The sequence below is a fragment of the Pelophylax lessonae genome (genome assembly GCF_965119305.1).
Source record: "Pelophylax lessonae genome assembly, chromosome: 4".
Taxonomy (NCBI): Eukaryota; Metazoa; Chordata; class Amphibia; order Anura; family Ranidae; genus Pelophylax; species Pelophylax lessonae.
Window position 1 is genome coordinate 110,366,081 of NC_138771.1, and position 25,387 is coordinate 110,391,467.

Sequence of the window (25,387 nt, forward strand, 5' to 3'; positions counted from 1 at the left end):
TCTAATGCTGGTGCTATGTTCTGATCTAGGTTGCTCTTCAGTGGTGCTCTTTCCCCTTTCCCTTTCCCACCATTAGTTCCTTGGTTTGTTAGTTTACTACTCCTGACCCTACACATTGTGCTTACTTTCCTGTATGTGTCAAAGTTGTCTCGACAGTTATGATGTGATTGAGCTAAGATGTTTGCAATGTGCTCACTCTACTATTTTTGCATTTTTTGGTACCTGAGCTTTTATGCGTTGATCGAAGTTCTGAACCCTTCTGTATATTCTGTATGCCAATTGCGTTTTGTACCTTCTTCTGTTACTGTTTGCACCTTGGATCATTTATGTGCTCAATAAAAGTTTATTTTCTTGAAAAAAAAAAAAAAAAGAATACAACATAGATGACATATCAAATGTTTAAACTGAGAAAATGTATCATTTTAGGGGAAAAATAGGTTGATTTTAAATTTCATGGCATCAACACATCTCAAAAAAAGTTGTGACAAGGCCATGTTTACCACTGTGTGGCATCCCCTCTTCTTTTTATTACAGTCTGCAAATGTCTGGGGATGGAGGAGACAAGTTGCTCAAGTTTATGAATAGGAATGTTGTCCGATTCTTGTCTAATACAGGCTTCTAGTTGCTCAACTGTCTTAGGTCTTCTTTGTCGTATAATCCTCCTTATGATGTACCAAATGTTTTCTATGGGTGAAAGATCTGGACTGCAGGCTGGCCATTTCAGTACCCGGATCCTTCTTCTACGCAGCCATGATGTTGTAATTGATGCAGTATGTGGTCTGGCATTGTCATGTTGGAAAATGCAACGTCTTTCCTGAAAGAGACGATGTCTGGATGGGAGCATATGTTGTTCTAGAACTTGAATATACCTTTCAGCATTGATGCTGCCTTTCCAGATGTGTAAGCTGCCCATGCCACACGCACTCATGCAACCCAATACCATCAGAGATGCAGGCTTCTGAACTGAGCGCTGATAACAACTTGGGTTGCCCTTGTTCTCTTTAGTCCAGAAGACATGGCGTCCCAGTTTTCCAAAAATAACTTCAAATTTTGATTTGTCTGACCACAGAACAGTTTTCCACTTTGCCACAGTCCATTTTAAATGAGCCTTGGCCCAAAGAAAATGCCTGCGCTTCTAGATCATGTTTAGATTTGGCTTCTTCTTTGGCCTATAGAGTTTTAGTCGGCAATGGCGAATGGCACGGTGGACTGTGTTCACCGAAAATGTTTTCTGGAAGTATTCCTGAGCCCATGTTGTGATTTCCATTACAGTAGCATTCCTGTATGTGATGCAGTGCCGTCTAAGGGCCCGAAGATCACGGGCATCCAGTATGGTTTTCCGGCCTTGACCCTTATGCACAGAGATTGTTCCAGATTCTCTGAATCTTTGGATGATATTATGCACTGTAGATGATGATAACTTCAAACTCTTTGCAATTTTTCTCTGAGAAACTCCTTTTTGATATTGCTCCACTAATTTTTGCCGCGGCATTGGGGGAATTGGTGATCCTCTGCCCATCTTGACTTCTGAGAGACACTGCCACTCTGAGAGGCTCTTTTTATACCCAATCATGTTGCCATTTGACCTAATAAGTTGCAAATTCGTCCTCCAGCTGTTCCTTATATGTACATTTAACTTTTCCGGCCTCTTACTGCTACCCGTCCCAACTTTTTTGGAATGTGTAGCTCTCATGAAATCCAAAATGTGCCAATATTTGGCATGACATTTCAAAATGTCTCACTTTCAACATTTGATATGTTATCTATATTATATTGTGAATAAAATATAAGGTTAAGAGATTTGTAAATTAGTCCATTCTTTTTTACTCACAATTTGTACAGTGTCCCAACTCTTTTGGAATTGGGTTTGTATGTTTCTTGCTTATTTTTATTTTCTTGTTTTATCAACAACCATGCACTACCATTGTCATCATAAGGCCCTATAACAGGCATTGATGGAAAAAATTGGCAATGCACATTAAGACATTGCACAGATAAGTTTACTGTTTGCAATTCAATAGGAGCATAAACTGTAACATTTAGTGTAAAATGTATCAATGAATTTAGAAATTGTCAATTTTGCTGACAATTGCTCCAATCCCCTCTTGTTATAGCTGGATTTTATTTGCTATTGTTTACTTTTTGATATTTAAAAATGACCTGCGCACACATGAACTGGTAAAGGCGTTTACCTAAACTGCTAAAGCTTGTGGATAGATTCCTTACTTTTTTATTCTCTAAACTTCTGAGCTCTTTAAATTATTAATTATATTATATTATACAGTAAAACCTTGGATTGCGAGCATAATTCGTTCCGGAAGCATGCTTGTAATCCAAAGCACTCTTATATCAAAGCAAATTTCCCCATAAGAAATCATGGAAACTCAGATGATTCGTTCCACAACCATTTATTCATAAGTCCTTCAGTTTATAGTCCATATAAAAAGATTATAGCATTGCGAGAGGTTATATAACCATAAAATGTCCATCCACAAATAGCCGCTTCCACATTTTATTTAGAAGCAAAATCCAGCAGGAGCTACAGAGTATGAAAGAGAAGAGAGGCGCCTCTAAGTGTAGCAATATGGTTCCATTTAATGAAGGTACAACATTTAGCAACTCACATGGTTGATGAATAAAACAGGCACATCTTAGAATGCAGGCATTCGGGGTAAAGCTGTCCACATAGACTATCTTCTGCACCGCCGGCTGCCAGTCTGTAATCCTTACCGGGAAGACCACCCTGCAGTAAAGCGATCTGAAAGCGAGGGGCAGCATGGAAGGGATGACGTAGATGGCGGTGCGGAGGATGGTCTATGTGGACAGCTTTAGCCTGGATGCCTGCATCCTTAGATGTGCCTGTTCCAATCATCAACCATCTGAGTTGCTAAAGTTTGTACCTTCATTAAATTTAACCATATTGCTACACTTAGAGGCGCCTCTCTTCTCTTTTCTACTCAGCTGTGACTTGAGGCTACTTGTATATCAAGACATCGCTTGTAAACCAAGTCAAAATTTATTTGAAAATTTTGCTTGTCTTGCAAAGCGCTCTTAAACCAAGTTACTCTCAAACCAAGGTTTTACTGTATTACATTCAATTATACTGTGGCTTGTTTATGACTCATAATATCCTTTACTATGACTGGTTGTCAGGAAATAACGAGGCAGGGACCATTTGTAGACTCGATGATGTAGGAGTGATGTGCTAACGGGGTCTTAAGGTCCCATCTACCAGCTCAAGTCACTTCCTGTGTGCACTGGGGAAGACATACATTGCAGACACCGGAAGTTCGGCGCACATCAGGATACTTAAGGGCGGATGATGGCGGTGCTGGCTTACTCCTATTTCCGTAGATGACTGTTTAGTGGAAACGCGTCATAGAGGAGCGCCGCATCGTCATCGCAAGTTGCCGAGGACCGCACTGCAGGCGGCCACGGCCTCTCCAATATCGGTATCGGTTTCCTGTGTCCATTAGTTAACATCTAACTGTAAGTGCACTGGATACTTTTGTTTTAATAAATTGTCAAAGGTACTGCGCTATGGTCTGATTCTGTTTCTGTGAGATACATGTGGAAGCCCTCACCTGTGCAGAGAGTAACACCCAGAACAAGAGTGGACCGGGATCGGGTTGAGACACCGAAAGATCAGTGAGACAGTCGCCTTTTGGTTTGAGCGATCTGGTAAGAGGCCACACTTACTATCTGATTATTTCACGGTGACCTCCCTGAATTCCCAAGACACTACTGGGCTGATTATCCGTCCTTAACCTCTTTTCTCTATGGTAAGGGGCTAATCCCTACAAAGGTGGTGGAACCCATCTGCACCCCACGGATCTAGAGGAACCCACAGAGTGGATTTTACTTTAGCCTGTGAGGGGACAATTGGGACTTTATGCACTTTTATATGTATATGGACTATACACTGAGGTGGCAACCATTGAAATATTGGACACTTTTTCTTTGAATTACTTGTGCACTTTGTTGGTTTATGTTGGTATCACATTATCCATTTATCATCACCTATTCACCATAACACACCCAAGTATATGCACCAGGGTGTATAGTATTTACTGTACACCCGTTCAAGTGCACATCAATTTTGGAAACACATCACAGGTATATGGGGGACACTCATTATAGTGTCACACCTTTTCCTGATTTGTGACACCAGTGAATTTTAGCGCACCTGATTTCTTTTCTACACATTTTTATCACCATTTGGTTCGAAGGTTGCAGCTATTCACACTACTGATCCTGCGCACTTATTTAATTTTATACGCATTCTATAGTTTACCAGTCTCTCTTTCTGTGTCCCATTCCATACCGCTACCCAGCTGTGTACACTCCCAAATGCCACTATCAGTCAAGGGTCACTCAGAGGACTTGCCCATTAGGCTACATGCATCCAGCTCATGACTCCCTTGATATAATTTCAGAGACAGGACTGCTGAAGCTGCACCTCTAGAATATGATTAGATGCACAGGATCTCCAGGTGGATTAGCACTCATGAGAACACTTAGCCTGACATATAAGGCTTTTTGCATCTTTCTCCTAGTCCAGTTAGATCATGTTTCCAGTCCACTTACACCATGTTTTGTAGAACAGGATGACTACAGCTGGCTCTTCTGGGTGTAGGCCGATCTTACCCTGAACTTCTGCCCTGTCCAGGGCCTTTGCAGTAGCTGACTGCATCTGCAGATGTGTGGGGTGTTTGGCTCCCATACTCCAACTGCACTAAGCTTGTCCCAACCTAGCATATATAAGGGCACTAACTCTACCCACTACATCACTACAGGAAGGCTATGTCTAAAAGGAGACCTAACACTTACATAATTCCCCATAGCACACTATTTTGGGACATAGCCATCTTGTGGCAAACTAGCTAACTGCATCTAATTACAATTTTTTTCACCTTTGACTTTGAAAGTGGATGTTTTCAGAAAAAGTTTATTACTTTCTCATAACTACATGAATTTTTCCAACCGTGTACTATTTTCTATGTTGTAGCTGAAAAGAATCTGGTACTCTTTATTCTCTCTGGAGAGGTCTATCATTTTTCCACATGTCCCCATAAATGGAATCCTATTATTTGAAATCACAGGTTTAAAAAAATTAGAAAAATGTATAACCCTCACCATTTTCTCACAACCTTAATTACAGTCATAATCATGCATAATTATTTCAGGCGGAGGTTAAGATAAAATCAGTTACTGCTGTGTTGAATAGCACAGCATTATTTTCCATACTTATGCAGCTGTTGGTGAATTTAGGAGGACCAGGTTTATTTTATTGCAAAAACCACTTGAGTTGTATTACAGATTAACATATGATTGTAGACTTCACAAAACAATTGTAAGTGCACTCAAAAAAGGCATGATTGTACACCTACATGGCTAAAGCTATAGACGCCTAATAGTTACAGCTTAAAAAATATATATATATTTTGTAGTGGAAAAAAAAGGCTTTCTGCACTGTATGAGTCATTAAATTCAACTAAATATATAAAACAAACTAAGTAATTAAAATGACTTAGCGCAGTCAAATCTCTGCTCATGGCACTTGGCAAGTATTAGAGGATAACGGAAAAGTCTTGTTCTCTCAGACTAAGATGTTTTGGTTGTATAATTATTGTTAAAGCTAGAATTTTAAACATATCTTTACAGCAGAACAAAGTACACTCTTACAGATAATAAATCATGACCTTTTCATCTTATCCTACAAATATTGCCTGTATCAAAACAGTCTACTACTCCTATATTTTTTACATAGCTGTCAGTCACAAAGTATTGGATTCTCTTGAAAATGTTCCCACTTTGTCTGTGGTTGCAGATTGACCTCTGTACAGGAAGGGCTTTATGTAGAAATATGATGTAAAATGGTTATAGCAGATAAGAACATTGTAGGGTGATGGGAATTATGGAAGGCATCAAAACCCATGGGTTAGAGGATTCACTGCTGGTTGGCATCCCAAGCTTTATGACAGATAAGGAAATTTCAATTTAGATTTTTTAGAATGTAAAGTTTTAACCATAGTGTTCAGTTCAGTGGCTTATGGCTTTGCAGGATTGTGAGCGCCAGTTGGAATCCCAACCAGGACAAAACCTACATGAAGTTTTAATGTTCTACCTGTGCTTGCATTGGTTTTCTCTTGGTGCCTGGAGGAGGTCGACTTTAGACAGGAGGTTGACTCCTGTCTAAATTTGCACTTGTATTTGTATGTATGCATGTGAGATAAGAACCTTAGATTGTAAACTCCTTGGCAGGGGTTCGAACTCTTCTCCAATCTAAAACAGAGGAAAAAATCTTTGGCTGGACATACCCACTTTCTGAGTGGCATACGTATAAAAACATCCTGTTGGGGAGTATTACAAGATCATGGCTGCAGCTTCAGCCATGATCTTGGTACCATTTTTTTTTACAACCAGTGATCAGCTGTCTTGTAAAAGGGCTGTAGAGCCGCCTGATCACTTTTACAATACAGGGTCTCACTGCACCTCCCAGCACTGCCTACAGTAAACAGTTAGGATCCCTTCACATAGACAAGATGGAGTAACAACCATTCCCCAATCTCCCCTGTGATGAATGAAGCAAGAAGCAAGAATGATTTTGTTACTTCTAGTTTCATAACTGTCCCTCCCTGGCTGTTACTGCCAGGGAAGCAGCTAATCAAGCATGGTCTGTGCTTGATTAGCTGATTAAGAGGGCAAGGTAGACATTGGGGTTCCAAAAGTCCCATGATATCTCCATAAAAAGTACCTGTCACCACCCAAAATTATCACATAGGGGGCTTGTTAGTCACCTTGTGATAGCAATAAAACTAAAAGAAAAAACATAAAATAAAATAAATAAAACTAGTAATACATTATTAAAAGAATCCCCCCCCCCCCCTCGGGCAGACACACAAATGCAAATGTGCACATAGGTCCTGCACCCACATGTAAACAGCGATTTCACCACACATGTGAGGCATCACCACAAATTTCAGAGCGATAACATTAATTTTATGCCCATCATTCACAAATAACTCTACACTGATAACCTGTGAAAGCTTTCAAAATATTTCCTATTAATACGTTTAGGCACTGTAGTTTGTTGCCATTTCTTTGACATGTTTGGTATCTATTTACTCAACACAACCTCATCTTTTATATTTTACAAAAAAATGGTATTTTATTGTGTTTTTATGCACTAAAATAAATTTTAGTGTGTTTTTTTTCTGAAAATGTTTTATATTGTGTAACATAAAAATCGTAACAGCTTCCATTTTTTCCTTCAAGGCCTCTGCTTTCAAAAATATATAATGCTAAGTTCTAAGTAATTTTCTAACAAAATGTTCTGATTTTATTGTGTGTGTGTAAAAATATTAATTAAATGTGAAAAATTAAATGAAAATTTAAAAAAGAAAGTGCCTAAATTGTGGCACAGTGGGCTGGCAGTGCTGGATAAGTTTGATTGCAGCTAGGAACATGTTAAAGAGAGTTTTCACAAAATGATAAAAATTACACCTATACTCTAAAATCACAGAGGAAGGTTTATTGACTTCTCACCTCTTCTTAATTTAGCCCTAGTCTGTATGACCCAGGGCTGTATGGCTGTAACATTGTTATTGCCTCCAAGGGATTTGTTAGGTAGGGATAGTGATTAGTAAGAAAATGCTGCACATATATAACTACATACTGTATGTCAAATGGATGCATCGTCTTCTTCACAGGAGTTTTTATTTCTAATATCCTAACATATCCATCTTGTTGAGAATTTTTAAAGAAGCCAGTTAGTTACTGGTTCTACGCCAGACCACAAATATACAAATACACAGGAATAATGTGAAAATGCCAAACTGATAATGCTCTGGAATGATTCCATCCCAGGACCACAGCATGAAAAACCTTCAGTGGTAATTACAATGCAGCCATAAGAATTCTAAATAGAAAGTCTTATTTTTCCAAACCTCTTGATGTGCGGCACACAACTGCAACCTCCAGAAAAACACGAGTGTAATATTCTGCTTATGTCTTTTTCAGATTGACTGTAGATCACAGTAATGCAAGCAGACATCAGCACAAACAAGAACTTAGTAGTTCAAGCACAATACAGAATTGTGCCTTCAGCAAATATTATTAGCTCAGTTCTTTCCAGAGGCAAGAGTTAAAGAGCCAGGCTGCTAGAGATCCAGGGAAAATGACATGACAACAGAGCCTTGCCTAAGGGAGGAATAGAGACACCGTTTTCTTCGATTGGCTTTAGTTGTGGTTTTTCTTTAGCACAGCACAAGAAGAGGGGTCAAAGGGTCTCTACATCATTTGATCCACAGAACAGTCCCTGTTGAGTCATGTACTGGTTTGACATTCTAACAGGCTCATTAGTCTTCTGTTTTTCCATGTAATTGAAAGTTTTCCTCAACATCACTGTCTTTTCTCTGCTCCTCCTCTGATTCTCACATTAGAGAACTGGCTGAAGAACAGGACTGGGATGGATTGATGGGTGTCATCTTGATTGCTGGAGCATAGATAAGGAGGCTGTATTGATACTGCTTAAAAGATGCAAGCATCATTTGTGATATTACCAGTAAGGTTGATAAGCTGTATTATGTCTATAAATTAAATAGATCATGCACCTAAACATAATACAACAAAGGATGGTAAACCTTCAAATGTAACCTTCTTTCCAATGAAACTGGGCGGCACAGTGGTGTAGTGGTTAGCACTTTCACCTAGCAGCAAGAGGGTCGCTGCTTAGAATCCTAACCAAGACACTACCTGCCTGGAGTTTGCATGTTCTCCCTGTGCCTGCGTGGGTTTCCTCCGGGTACTCCAGTTTCCTACCACACTCCAAAGACATGCTGGATCCTGTATAAAAAAAATTGGCCCTACTGTGTATGTATGTAAGTTAGAGACCTTAGATTGTAAGCTCCTTGAGGGTAGGGACTGATGTGAATGTACAATGTATATGTAAAGCGCTGCGTAAATTGACAGCGCTATATAAGTACCTGAAATAATAAATAATGAAACTCTGTCCTGGGTTTGGTAAAGCTTGGGGGTAGTGGGGATACCCCATACCATATCTGAATGCAGTCTTTTAAATAAATTGAAACAATGCATGTAGTCAGTTTCAGTTTAACAGTGTTTTATTATTTCATCATTAAAGTAAACAGAGGGGTGGAATTACTACATGCAAATAGAGCTTCATAAATGTGATTAAGCTTCTCTTTGTAAAGAACTCTTAATCAGGTGCAAGGGGGAAAAAAGCTGAATTTTTTACATGCACAAGATTAGATGATGGAAATCAGCAGAGCTTTACCACATGTTCTGAGCTCTGGGGAAAATAAGTGCAACTTCAATTCCAAAGTACACAGTCTATTTGCCTTTAATAAATCAACCCTGGATGCTACAGCAAAAGTTGACCATACATTCAAAGATCTTTTTGTAACCTTCACTTGTTCACTTTTGCAGCCAGGGTGCACCCATACTATTACTCTATGCCAGGATGTGTCTATATACTTTACCAACTGTGGTGATAAATTAGACAAAACTTTCAGTGCAGAGTGCTGAATTTGTATGTTTCCTTTGATATGGCTTGACAATATTTTTTTTTTTTTGTATCATTAAGCTTGCATGCTTTACGAGAAAACAGAAAACCATACTGCATATACTGTATATTTGTAATAAAGTCTCTGGACCCATCTCTCCTATATCACATATTCTTAAATAAGATTTTATTTGGCAATGTTTAATTTATAGTGTACAGTAAACCCCCCCCTCCATTGCGGGGGTTACGTTCCGGACCCAGCCGCGAAAAGTGAAAATCCGCAAAATAGAAAAACCCTATTAAAATGCATTGTAGGCATGTTTTTTTTACTGTCACTGTACGTGTAAAAGCATTTTAAAGTCTTTAAACACACTTTTAAAAGAATAGAAACTCATTTAAACACATAAAAGATACTGAGAGACATAGCAAGAGCTATGGAAAACACAAAAATATTTCATTTTTAATGATTTATATAGTAAAATAACATTACAAAAAAAAACACAATATACCGGGACCGCAAAAACTGAACCGCGATGGAGCGGGGGTTTACTGTATGCCTGAAGGAAGCATGCTGAATATACAAATAACAAATGACAAATAAAGGATTATTTTTGAGTTTGTGTATAATAATGATTCTATGTCTTGCTTTTAAGTTTCTACCACACAGAGGACATGCCACCAGTATGGACTGTATGATGGCTCATGGAACAATTCTTCATCAGACGTTGGATTTTGATGAGTTTATTCCACCCATTCCACCTCCACCATATTACCCACCTGAATATACCTGCACACCTGTCATGGATGTACAAAGGTGAGGAGCAGCTTACACTTGAACTACTGCTAAGATTTTCTTGGTGTATGTTAAACTGCAGACAAACAACTCATCTGGAACACACATATATATATATATATATATATATATATATATATATATATATATATACATAGTATCTCACAAAAGTGAGTACACCCCTCACGTTTTTGTAAATATTTTATTATATCTTTTCATGTGACAACACTGAAGAAATGACACTTTGCTACAATGTAAAGTAGTGAGTGTACAGCTTGTATAACAGTGTAAATTTGCTGTCCCCTCAAAATAACTAAACACACAGCCATTAATGTCTAAACCGCTGGCAACAAAAGTGAGTACACCTCTAAGTGAAACTGTCCAAATTGGGCCCAAGGTGTCAATATTTTGTGTGGCCACCATTATTTTCCAGCACTGCCTTAACCCTCTTGGACATGGAGTTCAACAGAGTTTCACAGGTTGCCACTGGAGTCCTTTCTCCACTCTTTCATGACGACATCACAGGGCTGGTGGATGTTACAGACCCTGCGATCCTCCACCTTCCCTTTGAGGATGTTCCACAGATGCTCAATAGGGTTTAGGTCTGGAGACATGCTTGGCCAGTCCATCACCTTTACCCTCAGCAACTTTAGCAAAGCAGTGGTCGTCTTGGAGGTGTGTTTGGAGTCATTATCATGTTGGAATACTGCCCAGTCTCCGAAGGGAGGGGATCGTGCTCTGCTTCAGTATGTCACAGTACTTATTGGCATTCATGGTTCCCTCAATGAACTGTAGCACCCAGTCCCGGCAGCACTCGTGCAGCCCCAGACCATGACACTCCCACCACCATGCTTGACTGTAGGCAAGACACACTTGTCTTTGTCACCTGGTTGCCACCACACACGCTTGACACCATCTGAACCAAATACGTTTATTTTGGTCTTATCAGACCACAGGACATGGTTCCAGTAATCCATGCCCTTAGTCTGCTTGTCTTTAGCAAACTGCTTGTGGGCTTTCTTGTGCATCATCTTTAGAAGAGGCTTCCTCTAGGGACAACAGCCATGCAGACCAATTTGATGCAGTGTGCGGCATATGGTCTGAGCACTGAGAGGCTGTCCCCCCACCCCTTCAACCTCTGCAGCAATGCATACCTCTATTTCCCAAAGACAACCTTTGGATATGATGCTGAGCACGTGCACTCAACTTCTTTGGTCGACCATGGCGAGGCCTGTTCTGTGTGGAACCTGTCCTGTTAAATCACTGTATGGTCCTGGCCACCGTGCTGCAGCTCAGTTTCAGGGTCTTGGCCATCTTCTTATAGCCATCTTTATGTAGAGAGATAAAGAGTTAATGGGTTATGGCTATAAAATTGATGGTTAATAACCACGCTACTGTGGTCCAGTTAATATGTTTAAAAAATAAATGTCCAATAAATGAGTAAATGTCTATGGTAAGTATACTATAATGGCCGATTCTTTGTATGCATACACATACTGTATATACAGTGCAAAAGCTGGTGTAATTAGGCTCAAAGGTTCCTAGTGCATAAATGTGTTTACAGCATTGGCTGTTTAAAGTGCCTACGTGCTTAACAAAGTGCCTTTACCGTGATCAATGCTAAGCATGTATAGGTACTGTATTAAAGAATATATATTAATCAATATAAAGTGACTGGGTGCTTCTAAGAATATTATACCCGTGATTGGAAATCTCACAAATCATTAGAGACTTCCTGGAAGCTCTCTGAATAAACAGTTCCCAATAAGCAATGATAGTAAATAGATAAAATAGATAAAAAAATATAAATATATATAAACATAGGTAGTGTTAGTAGTCCATCTATATCTTCATCTCTCTCAGGGTCAAGGCTCATGACATCCAGGCTTTTTTGTCCAGGCTTTTTCTCATTTGCGTGGAAATACAATACCAATAGCCCATAGTGTACCAGTTTAATTCAATTTATTTAACCACTGGACCGGAAGATTTTCCCGCTTAATGACCAGGCCATATTTTGCGATTCGGCACTGTGTTAATTTAACGGACAATTGCGCGGTCGTGCGATGCTGTAACCAAATAAAATTGATGTCCTTTTTTTCCCACAAATAGAGCTTTCTTTTGGTGGTATTTGATCACCTGTTCAATTTTTATTTTTTGCGCTATAAACAAAAAAAGAATGACAATTCTGAAAAAATTCTCAAAAAAAAAAATTAAAAATCAAAAATGTTTTAACATTTTAGGCCAATTTGTTTTCTGCTACATATTTTTGGTAAAAAAAATTGCAATAAGTGTATTTTGATTGGTTTGCGCAAAAGTTATTGCATCTACTAACTACGGGAAAGATTTTTGGCATTTTTATTGTTTTTTTTTTTTTTTTACTACTAATGGAGGCGATCTGCGATTTTTAGCGGTACTGCGACATTGCGGCGGACAGATCGGACCCCTAACTGACATTTTTGACACTTTTGGGGGTACCAGTGACATTACTACAGTAATCAATGCTAAAAATATGCACTGTTACTGTAATAATGACACTGGCAGGGAAGGGGTGAACATTGGGGGTGATCAAGGGGTTAAATGTGAGCCTAGGGGAGTGATTCCAACTGCAGGGGGGCATGGCTTCTGAAATGACCATAGAGACATGTGATCCTATTTACAACAGCTGACCGTTCTTCTCTCTCAGCGGGGAACGATCGAGGGTGTCAGGTGTCAATTGGAGCCGTCTGCCCGCTGCATCGGCTTCCCCGTTGACAAGTTGGGGTTAGGCTTTGAGTGAGTAATGAGGTAGCCTGGCAACCTAGTACCAAATCTTTAATATATTAATTATTCCCACACCCTCGTTTTGCAGCCCCTTTTGAATTACAAACTGTGTTTCAAGAATCCTTTTTTGATGTTATTTATGTGTTCTTGTATCCTATTGTGTAGATGTCTTGTGGTTCTCCCCACATACTGTAATTTACATGGACACTCTAAAATGTATGTGTTGTGTGTACTTTTACAGGAAATAAATTCTTTGATCTTGTATTCTTTTCCCCGTAGCCATAGATTTAAAGGAGTGTTTTTTCCTTGGTTGGTTGCTGCTTCTTGTACACGCTAAACATTTTTGACACCTAAAAAATGCTTTTATGTCTGGGCAAATTATAATATCCTTTGGAGGGTCCACTACATTATGGACAAGTTTATTTCTAAGATTAGGCGCCTTTCTATGAACAAATTTTGGACCTCTTAGTAACATTTTTTGCAGAGTTTTATCTGATCTTAAGACACCCCAATGCTTCCTTATAATCTTTTCCAGATCCTTATACTGTCTACTGAATCTCATAATGAAGGCCAAGTCCCTTTCATGTTGTTTTTTTTCTATAATTTCACTTTTTCCTTGTAAACGGGCCTCTCTGTCCATATTTCTTATTTTCTATTTTAAATTTTCCAGTTCTCTTCTGTCATATCCTTTCTCTGAAAATCTTCCTATAAGGATATTGGCCTGGTTATCATAGTCAATAGGATTACTGCAGTTTCTCTTTATCCCTAGTAATTGTCCCTTGGGTATGTTCCCTGTCCATTTTGGATGGTGACAGCTCTTCGTAGGAATATATCCATTGCAGTCTGTTGTTTAAAAAAGGTTTTTGTTCCCAATCTCTTAATATTCTCATAAAGTTGGAGATCCAAATAGTTTACATTCGTGTGACTTTAGTTTCCAGTTAAGGTAATCTCATATGCATTGTAATTAAATTCTTCAAAGAATTCCTGTAGAGTTTCAGTCATGCCTTTCCAAATGAGTACGATATCATCTATAAACCTTCGATAAAATTTTAATTCCCGTCTTGGGGTATTGAATATTTATTCTTCTCCCCATTTGTTCATAAAAAGGTTGGCCACACTTAGGGCATACTTGGCTCCCATAGCCACTCCTTTAGTTTGCACATAATATTTACCCTTATACCAGAAATAATTACTGGTCATAGCCAGATTTAGCCCTTCAACAATGTATTTTATTTGCTCCTGCTTTAGGTCCATATAGGTATAAGGTCGTAGGTATGGTATAAGGGTAAATATTATGGAACGCACGGAACACGGATCTCATGATGTGAACAGTCAGAGGCAGCAGTGCCTTAATCCCATTTCACATATGTCATATGATAAACATCGCATGTGATTCAGAGCGCACTGCTCTGAAAATCACATTCGATGTCTGTGCGATGAAAATTCAGCCTACAGATTGTATGACTGAATTTTCATCGCATTCAGACACAACTCGCACAGGACCCTTTTTTGGATCCGCGCCAGAATCGGATCGCATGGGTGTTCACACCTATGAGATCCGATTCAAGTCCGAACTGACAGTTTGCACTGCGATATGCGAATTGATCTGGAGGTGTCGTTAACTATGTATTGACACCTCCCAGCGATTCGCATATGGCAGTGTGAACTGCCTGTGAGTTGAATGCGATGCGGGACCCGCAGTGCATTCGCAGGGTTCCCACATTGCATATATTTGAACCGGCACTTAACCTTTAACTGCAGATGTACAGCAATGGGCTGTAGGCACAGGTATGCCTAGACACTCTCACATATCAGGAAGAGCACTGTTACTAGTAATAAACTGGAGTTTGGTCCACAGGTGATTGGCCCGGCACTGACAGATGCCGTCTGAATTCAGCCGAACATGGCTAAATATTCCTATAACATAGCAAACCTTCACTTCCAGTTCCATTTTAACTGCCCTAAATTTTGTTTTTATATCAGCTTCAGATTAAAATAAAAAAACATCAGCCATTGGTTTTTAAATGATTGATATATAAATAATATGCCCAATGAATGTCAGTGTTATCACTTGCAGATCAAACACATTCAGCTTGTATTTATGGAAATCCATTTGTTAGTTAACGACAGCACAATTTCTTTATCACTCAGATAAATTAAAATCTGATGTGTTGGGTACATTTAGATAGCATGGGCATAATCATGAAGTGATAAATAAACTGAATTAAGCAAAGGGGTAAATCTGTTTTATTTGCAATGATTATACAGTTAGAGAGGTTCTAAAGTTTAATCTATTGTGAAGGGCATTTATAGCTTCTAGTGATGATCGGGCATTCTCTTTGCAGAGGACTTCATCTGGACTTTCCACACTCTCCTTTCAGCACTTTGTACGAAGTGTCCATAAACAGCCCTGGGATTCTCTATCCATCTGAGCTGCCACCACCATATGAAGCTGTGGTTGGCCAAACTCCCGTAAGCCAGGTAAGAAAAAAAGGCAATGTTCACAAATACCTTTCTCCAAATATGACTCATAATAGTATGGATTACCTTTTTTTTTTACTCATGTGAAGTATCCTTTGTGTCCATAAGGAAATGGGCTTTGCTTTGCTGTAACAATGTTTTCTATTAGATGCCACAGATATGGTATAAGAAGATATAAACATAAATAAATTAGTTAGGCAGTAAATACCATTTTTTATTTTGGCAGTGCCATGACTTCTCACTTATAAAGATGCAAGCTCTGGGGCTGTCTGAAGTCTAATGCCCCTCTAAAGATGAGCTTGGGTTCTGTTCAAGTTGGATTCGGTTGGGACCCCACAGCAAGCTTTCATTGCCATGATGATGGGAGATCCTCATACATTTACACATAGGATTGAGGATGCTTGTGACATCAATGACCTAATATGGCCACACAATGACATTGGTCAAATATGGTAATGTGCTTATATTAGGTCAATGACGTCTTGAGCAAATATGCCCTCTTGTGTTATGACAGCTGTGGGGCAGAAATCTTTTCCGGAACTGATAGGTACAGCAATAATAGCTAACTTCCTGGTTCCAAAAGACCCACGCTCATCACCACCTCCTATCCTGCACACTAGTTCCAGATCAATGAAAGGGAAATGTTCATAGGGCGCTTCTGCTTGAAATACCTTCAGTGAACTGGTGCTCTTGAGCCACCATTCAAGGGAAAGGTATAGTGGAGCTAAGAGGGCACTTGACCAGCACTCAAAGGAGTAGAAGCAGACTCTGGCACAAAAGTAAATAAAAAAAAAGGTACTTTTAAGTGCAGTACACCAGAAGATTATAATGACACAAGATTAAACACTTCACAAGTGGTGAATGTATAGTAGGCTCATCAAAGTAGTAAATATGACTGTACTCCTGTCCCTGTCCTCTCAGTCTTACTGTGGCAACCAGCAGCTGCAGGGGAGGGTTGGAGCACAGGGTCAAGATGGCCACCGCACTTCAAAGACCAGCGTGGAACAAAGATGGAGCACATGGGACACACTCGCCGGAAGTGACATCAGGAAGGGGGGCAGTAACCGGGAGAGGGAGAGTTCTCCTCACTTCCTGACATGGTGATAGGATGTTGCTGGGACAAGAAGTGATGGAAATCTTTCCAACAGGGGCAGAAGCAAAAACAAAAACACATATAAGTTTATTTACTAAAGGGTAGAGGTTGTTTATTTAGCAAAGAAATTATTCAAGTGCATGTTCACCATCTAGCTCATAATTGGGTATTTAAAAGAAACCCATCTTTACTTTATTTACTAATATTCACTTTGCAAACTGAAAATTAATTTGCTAAGTGAACAGTATCTACTCTGTTAGTAAATTAATTCTATGTAAAATTAGACCATCTGGCAGATTTTATTGTTCTAGTGACACCTACCCCTCTTTCCATGTCCTGGTGTTACGGGGAATAAAAGTTAGAAAAAATTAAATTAATACAATCATTGAAATCATTAAAAACCGAACACAAGTTCTGATTTTTTAAAGTTCTATACAACAAAAAAAAATAAAAAAAAATGATTGGAGTTCTGCTTTTCCAAAACCAAGGATGACTGGGAAATTTTGCAAACTACTAAATATTTGATATCAGTCATAAAATGAACAGGGTTTTTATGTTTACAAACTGAGTACATTTTTGGCAGAAGAATATTTAAATTTATGACAAGCATGCTTTCAAATTTCTTCTAAAAGACAACCATAAACTCAATTAAATTCCTCGTGCATGTAAAGTTCCCACACATGAATAAACATTGAAAATTTTGACATTTATCAAACTTTCCTTTGTAGCCAATTTTTGTATTTTAGCTGTGAATGTAAAGAAATACAGGTAGTAAACTGCTAAATACATTTTCTTTGATGGGTTATCATTCAGGAAGTCAGCTGTGTGTTGGAAGATATCTTCTCCCAATGCGCCCCTTTCTTTGTCAATAGCTTTGTCCCTGCCACCTCATATAGACCTGCATGTTCCAGTAACTGATTTTAATTGTATTTGCAGACATACATTTGTATATTTGTTGTTTCCTTCTAGTGGGGAAGTCTTGACAAAATTTTCTGCAAAAGTGACTGCACTCAAGGCTTTGTACACAAAGGCAAGCCTATCTTTTATAGGAAACAGTGAAAGAACTAATGTGCAGAATGCATATATGAAAAGAGTTTAAAGTTTAAAGAGAGTTTAAAGTTTCCCACAATTTTGGACAAAGTCAAGAGTTTTGCAAAAATGCAGTTATATAAATACAAAATACAAAAAGGATTTTTTTTTTAATTTTTGGGTGTTTTTTTGTGACGATACATAGGCCTTTAACCCCTTCCCGCTCACTCCATGTCTTTAAAAAAGTTTGGAACACCAGAAGGCAGGACCAGCTCTCAATCACATGATCACTGTGATTGGCTGGGATCAACTCCTCATCATTAGCGCGGACCAAGAGCTGTCTTTCACAGCTGAGTCTCTGTTCTGGGAGCACATAAAAAATCCAGCCGCCCAGCGACACATATGTGCGACACAAGGGCGTTAAAGCCCATCTTTTTGCTGCCGCACATATGAATTAGGCAGTTGTAAAGGGGTTAAAGAAAGTAAACCCAAGGACACAAAAGTTATGCATTACATTTGTGGTACCTGCTTTCTTTTTCTTTTTTTAGGGTAAGTACATTTTATGAAAGTTTTCAGAAAATAGCTGTTGATTTTGCTAGAAATGCAGCGTCCTTGTGAATTCCTTTGAATTGAGCTGAAATCTCAAACAATGTTTGTCCAAGCTATCTTCTGTACACTACAAATCCCTCTTCATGTAGGAGGGGATGAAAAGACAAGGACATGTTTGTAGTCCAGATTAGGAGAGTAGCTTAAAATGACAATGCTGCTCCTCCATAGATACAGAGGAATGAGAGTTGTCACCATAGAAAATAAAATGTATTCACAGGATCAACAGTTGAAAAGAAAAAAATGCAGCCACCAGTACCAGTAGACTTCAATATATTACATTTTGGTTTTGGGTTTAGATATGCTTCAATTAAACCAATTTTTGTGTCAAAAAGATGTTTTTATGGAATTTTCATATTGTTTTATATTTTTACTAGTAATGGCTGCGATCAGTGACTTATAGCGGGACTGCGACATTGTGAAGGACAAATTGGACACTAAGTGACATTTTTGACACTTTTTTGGGGACCAGTGACACCAATACAGTGATCAGTGCTAAAAATATGCAATGTCACTGTACTAATGACACTGGCAGGGAAGGGGTGAACATCAGGGGCGATTAAAGGGTTCAATGTGTTCCTAGGGAGTGTTTGCTAATTGTTTTGGCAGTGCTTTAACTGTTGGGGAGACAGAGATCTGTGTTCTGCTTAGCAGAAACACATGATCTCTGTCTCCCATTGTCACAGAACTACAATTCTTTACATAGGCAGACCACCGCTCTGTCTCTCTTGGGAACGATCTGCGGGTCCTGGCTGACATTGGGTCTCACTCTGGGCTTCCTGTTCCTATTATTAATAATTTAACCAATATTGGAAGAATGGAATGGCCTCAGGGTACATTCTACCACAATGAACCTCTGGAATGACATTAACACTATACTGTTTTTTGAGGAGTATGAGTAAAAACATGTAAATTAACCTGTTTCAATTGTTGCAAAAACTGTCAGATTTTTACATGCCACGTGAAAGGTTTGGGATAGAGAAATAAGTACATGACATTTTATTTAAAACAAATTGAAAAATCATATATAGGACAATAAAATTATAAGCAAGATCATGCAAAAAATCTCGAACAATAAAAAAAATCGACGTTTCCTATTCAAACATTTACAATATTGGAGGAGCCGCTAAGGTAAGAAACAAATACTGGTACCAACATCCCATAACTATTGAACACAAGAAAAGGGGTAAAAGGCAGGAGACTAGTTCTCCAACATCCAGGTCTCCAATAAATTGGAACGGGACTTTCTGGGCACTTTGGACACGTAGGTATACTCTGAAAGTATAAAAATTTATAGATTTTATTTGACACATAATTGAGTTAAAATAAGACAAAAAATATGCATGTCCATAAAATTACTAATAACAGGAAAACATATAGATATGGCCAAACATGGCTGAATATCTATTACAAACAGTAGATTGTGTGCATTCAAAAGGCATAACAGCATGAAACCTTCCAGAATGGAGTGTTAACAGTCCTCAACATGTTTCGCAGGTAATAACTCGCTTCTTCAGGAGGATGATTGTTATAGTCCCTCTAGAAAATGTAATTATACAGTGTAAGAATAGAAATATAGGTACACCTGGTATACATAAGGAACATGCTGAGTCATAATCCAAAGAACATATAAGAAAATGTACGGATCATACATGTATATATACCATAAGTAAAGGGGGAATAAACACATGGAAGATTCTCCCGCTCACCAATAAGGGCATATCATGCGTCCACTGTAGAGGAACAGCCCTGCCAGATCCAGAACGCCTGCTTATGTAGTCCCCAACCCGGCGGCGTGTCACGCCGACTGAAATCAGCACACAAAGAGCCGTCGGGTCTGATGTGCCGTATCACACATGCGCGTGTGCATACTGGTCGCGGTCCAGACTGGAACGCAGCACGGGTAAGTGGGAAGAGGCAAAGGAGCCTAAACCCCGCCCCCGGCACATTACATGTCCGCCGAGGAGCTCATTGTTTGCAGGAAGTCCTCCCGAGCTTGCATTCATAAATATACATGGAATATCGAAATGTATAGCAAAAATACAGTACATGTATAGCAAAATGAATCCCAAGTATATTCAGACAAGCAATAAAACGCAAACATAGACACAAAATAATAATAGCTAGTATTAAATAATATTGTAAATCCATTAAGAATACATGAAATTTATAGAATTAACCACAGACTAACCCATGGGATGTTACCTGGGTAGATGTGTTGAATGAATTGGATTTATGATAAGGAGAGAAAAAAGGGGTGGGGGGGGGGGGGGAGAGTACCAAAATGACAGAGAGAGCAAAAAAGGACAAAAAAGGGGTTGTTTGGGTCATTTGAAACACCAAAGGTAGCCAAAGAAGTTATAGGGAAAGAATGTAACCCAGCACGTATAGAGGTGCCAATGTTTAGTGAAAATACTATGAAGTTGATGGTGTTGAGCAGAATATTTGGTAATAATTTTAACTGTGTCTTATTGCTTTGGTTTTGGTGGATTGTAGAGTGGAGAATGGAGAGTATTTAGTGTTAGGGCTCGATTAAAGGCTTTTTTGAGGATGCCTCATCTTTTAAACAGTTTCTACGAAGATGTAGATATTGTGCATATGGAATACTATGAATTGATGGTTTAGGATGAGCGCTGGTCACATGCAGTAGAGTATTTCCTGCTGTAGATTTGCAGTAAAGGTTTGTAACAATTGTCCCATTTGATTCCTTGATGATCTAAAAAAGAGATCTGACCTTGATCATAGTGGAAAGTGAAACATAGGTTGAAATCATTAGTATTCAAAATCTGAATAAATTCAATCAAAATTCCTTCAGGACCAGTCCACATCAGCAGCAAATCATCGATATACCTATACCAAAACAGTATATTCACATCCTAAATATGTTTAAGAAGCTCAGTGGTGTCTTTAATATAGGATGGCAGGGCATGGAAATGGGGCATTAAGAAGGCATCAATAAACCTACTTGCATTCTCTGTCAGAGAGCCAATGCCTGACACTATAGGTCTGCTAGGCGGTGGCTCTAGGTACTTATGATTTTTTGGAAGAGTGTAAAGCGTGTTGGTGTACGTGGATGTTTAGTGTTCAAAAGTGGAAAAGTATCCATGTCTATGAGACCATCCCAGAAGGCCCCCCCGCAATCAGGGCGTGGTATTCACCGATAAATCCCTGAACCAACTGTGGGGAGATCGGCCTATACCAAGTCCAATTATCAAGGACCCTGTGGCACTTTGACTGAGTGATAATGCTTATGGGTCATGAGTAGAATATTGCCACCCTTGTCTGATGGTTTAATAACCATATCTGTATTGTGTAAAGTAAAAAGTGCGCTTATTCTGTGTAGGTGAAATTCACATACAAGTGAAGTGTGCAGTAAATACAATGTGATAAAAACCACATACAAATGTTCCAAATGATTAGCTCTAAAGAGCAACACAGGATAATAAATGGTGCAAAAAACAAATGAACATAAAATAGTGAACTTGATTAAATCATATAACAGTTCATAAAAAAGAAGACTCCTCTTGCTGAGATATAGGTGAGGAGATCAACCACAACCCGTGAAGTGGAAAAATCCAAATATGCAAGAAAGAAGATGTGAAGAGAATTAGGTGTCCCTCCACCAGGTGAAATTCCTCCTTACCCGACGGAAGAAGGTAAGTGCTATACAGGTGATCCAAATGTCCACAACGTTGTATTCTTAACTTGAACCACCTTCAAACGTGAACAACCTCCAGTGTAACACAAGCAAGCTTGGCCTCTTACCAGGATCTTTAATGGTGTTATGTAGGAAAGTCCAGATAGTAGGGCATGTCATTAGATCAGGGAAGTTCTGTGATCAGAGTTTTAATGTTTTCAAGGGGACAGTTTTATTAGGGTGCTGGCAGATCGTTGATTGCATTGCCGGGACAAGGTCATCCAGTGCCAGGGCAAGGATGACAAACTGCGCCCCCCTTCCCTTAGGGTTAGGGTCAAGTACCCCCCCATACCTGCAATAAAACTTTGCACCCAGGGCAATCATCCCTTTTGCCCATCCCTTGTCCCAGCCCTGGTTGATTGGCCCAATAAGGTTTGCAATTAAATAGTAGTGAAAGTAGGGGATATAGGGGCAGGGGAGGAATCATCCTCCACTGTCCCTTCCTCATATAGTAACATACTATATGAGGGGCCGAAATTCAGTCATGGTGAAATGTTTGGTGCGTTCAGTTAGGTCCCTTTCCAATTGTGTCTCTTGTCGGTTCTTATCGAAAATAAACTTGAAAGTGAGATTACTTGCAAAAAGGTATAAATCTTTAATTGTTTCAGTGATGTTAAGTGTATTCAAAGGGCAAAAATCTAAGCCAAGCTGTAAAAATGACATCTGGAATTTGCCAGTTGAAATGCTTTTTTTTTTTTTTCTTTTGTTATCAAATCCTATAAACTTTGCCTCATCATTTTATATGATTAGGTATAAATGATATTATTCATTTGATGGTCCAGTGATACAAGTATTAAAAGAGTTGGTGCATTGTGATAGTCATTTACAATTTACAGGGAAGATGAAAGCCTCAGTGACATTACAGCACTTTAAAATGGTGAAGAGCAGCTATTACTTTCACTATTGATTCTCTTCCTTGAATGGGGTCTATGCTAAACTGCTGCAGTTCAGTTTGAAGAGTTATATACCAAGTTCAGCATGTGTCCCTTACCAGCCCTAACCATCAGTCTTCATGTGAAGCCTTTACAAGAAATGATCTGGAAAAAGCCTTACATTTCAAGCTTTAGCTTTTACAAATTGCTTTAAAGGGTACCTCCACTTTCGTGGAAAAAAATAGTATATTAAAAAAATTATAATATTGCATATACAATTGCGACAAAAGTTATATTGTAATTGAATGTAATTAAAAATGATATTTCCTTTTCAATCTGCAGCTCCGTAATTTTCTGTAAAATGCAATGCAATATGGCTAAATATATATATAAACAATGCCCCGCTAAAATTGGCTAAAAAGGATTCAGCATGTGTTATAACACATAATAAATCTCAAATTATAAATACCATATATACATGCATGAAAAAAATAGCAAAAGTGCGTAGCAAAAAAAGATGTGCAACAAAGTCTTTCAATTTAAGTCCAATAATACTTTCACCTTTCAGTGAAAAACGTGCAACAGTGCAAATCGCTAGATAAATAAATCAAAATGTCCAAATCCGGATGATGAAATCCATATAAGAAAGAGAATTCTGTGATCCAAAATGGAAAGAAGGAAAAGACACCACCAGTGCTCTAATCACCAAATTAAAAACTTGGGAGCGCTTACCAGAAAAAATGCACTCTAATACCAATGGCAAAGAGTCGCATGAGCATAGGGTATAGAGAGTTGCTGAAACAGTCCTTGATGTTTGGTCCCTCTTTCGCTGGCTCAGGTGCTCAAAGAAAGAAGGAAGCTCCACATGGTGTAATAACGTCCAAAAAATTGACATTTATTAAGAAGTAAAAAATTTATATTTTTATTTTGTATATTTTCCGCATGAATAACCAGCATTAGATAAGATCACGTGTCTCAAATGGGCGCAGTGTTGAGAAGAAAGCTCACTATAACCCAATATACGTTTGTCCTCTTGGACTTCATCTGGGGTATCTGCAATATGGCTGCCTGGAGTAGTTCTGTACACAGAATGCCCCCCAGAAATGTCACTTCCTGTTTGTGTGATTGGTTCACTGATTTTCCCAGACGTCTGCACTAAGATACAAGTCAGATATCAGGCATCCCCTGCAACAAAAACTTAATTTTTGGTGAGATACTTCCAAAAGGAAATCAAGTCTAAAGGGATGCACACCCTGCAATTTTCCTCATTAGAGCCCTGCAGGTGCAGCAGCTGGTTAAAAATTATGAAATCACTCTCATTAGACTCACTCTGCACATGGACACGGGTAAACACACTATTTCTTCAGAATAAAAAAAGGTAGGAATCTGCAACAAAGTTTGTCAAAATCTTTGTAATGTACATAGATCACCCAGAGGGGAATGTTTTTTTCCCAGCAAAAGTGGAGTTACTCTTTAAATAACGCTGACTTTATTACTCACACTAAGGATGAAATCAGATTGTGTAAAGTCTGGTACTCCATAGTATATTTATTTTTTTAGTTTAGAAGTGTATAATTAGCTGACTGTGGCACTTACCAACCAAGTATGCAGCTTTTTCAGCTGCATATTCTTGACCTTTTAATTGAATCCTTTCCTATGTTCCAGTGGATTCTCGCGCCCTGACCCGCTGCCCCAGGAATCCTGTTTCAGGATGGCTTCTCTCTCTTCCTGCATCCTATAGAGCCATTTATGCAGGGATTGGTGGTGTGTCTCCCTACACTATGTGCATCAATAGAAGCACACCGCCCAGTAGACTAGGATGGCAATGCACTCCCCTGCTCCTCCATCCCCCCCCCCACCTACTCCAAGCTAACAGACTGACTGTAGACTGCCCTGTCCACTGTTAAAGTGGAACTTCACTCTTTCAATCAGCATTAACTATTTTTATCTTTATGCTACTAGCCTTAGTAAATAGTTTGGAAGGTATATTATATTTCCTTATTCTGAAGGTTTTTTTTTTTTTATTTTACATTTATTCAGTTGCTTCAGTTTTCTGGCCTAGGCAACAATGATGTCATACATCCTAGGAGTCCTCATGGGCATTTTTTTTTTCTTTCATCTGGAGGAGAGAAGGAGGAGTTCTCTCAGGTAAGCATGCCCTCCAGCCTGCATTCCTGAGCTAAGGGCAGACCATAGCTGTGTGCAGTCTATTACATTATGGTGTGCACCCCAAAGCTCAAACACATGTGCTCTTTCTCTGCAGCCTCAGCTGCACAGGACAGTGAATGGATGGGAAGTGCTCTGTGCTGAGCAGCTTCCTGTTCATTCACAAACTAAAGCATATTAAACACAGTTTACTATGCTTCAGTTATGAATGAACACAGTGAGTGAGCATGTTCACTGTGTTTATTTAGAAAAGAAAGGCATCACCCATCTCCCACAGCAGCAGGGGGAGAAAAGAGGAGGGAAGCCAGCAGCACTGCAGGACAGGGACAACATAGGGGGAAGCCTGGGCAATAGGGGGAATCAG

General features: G+C 39.0%; 1 protein-coding gene across 1 annotated transcript in view; it reads left to right on the forward strand.

Moving 5' to 3' along the window:
• ENTREP2 (endosomal transmembrane epsin interactor 2) overlaps nucleotides 1–25,387 on the forward strand; it is a 1,128,669-nt gene that overhangs the window by 981,509 nt on the left and 121,773 nt on the right. The window contains exons 6-7 of the mRNA XM_082254059.1: nucleotides 10,180–10,340; nucleotides 15,425–15,560. Coding sequence (XP_082110185.1) covers nucleotides 10,180–10,340; nucleotides 15,425–15,560 — 297 coding nt within the window. The remainder of the gene's footprint in view (nucleotides 1–10,179; nucleotides 10,341–15,424; nucleotides 15,561–25,387) is intronic.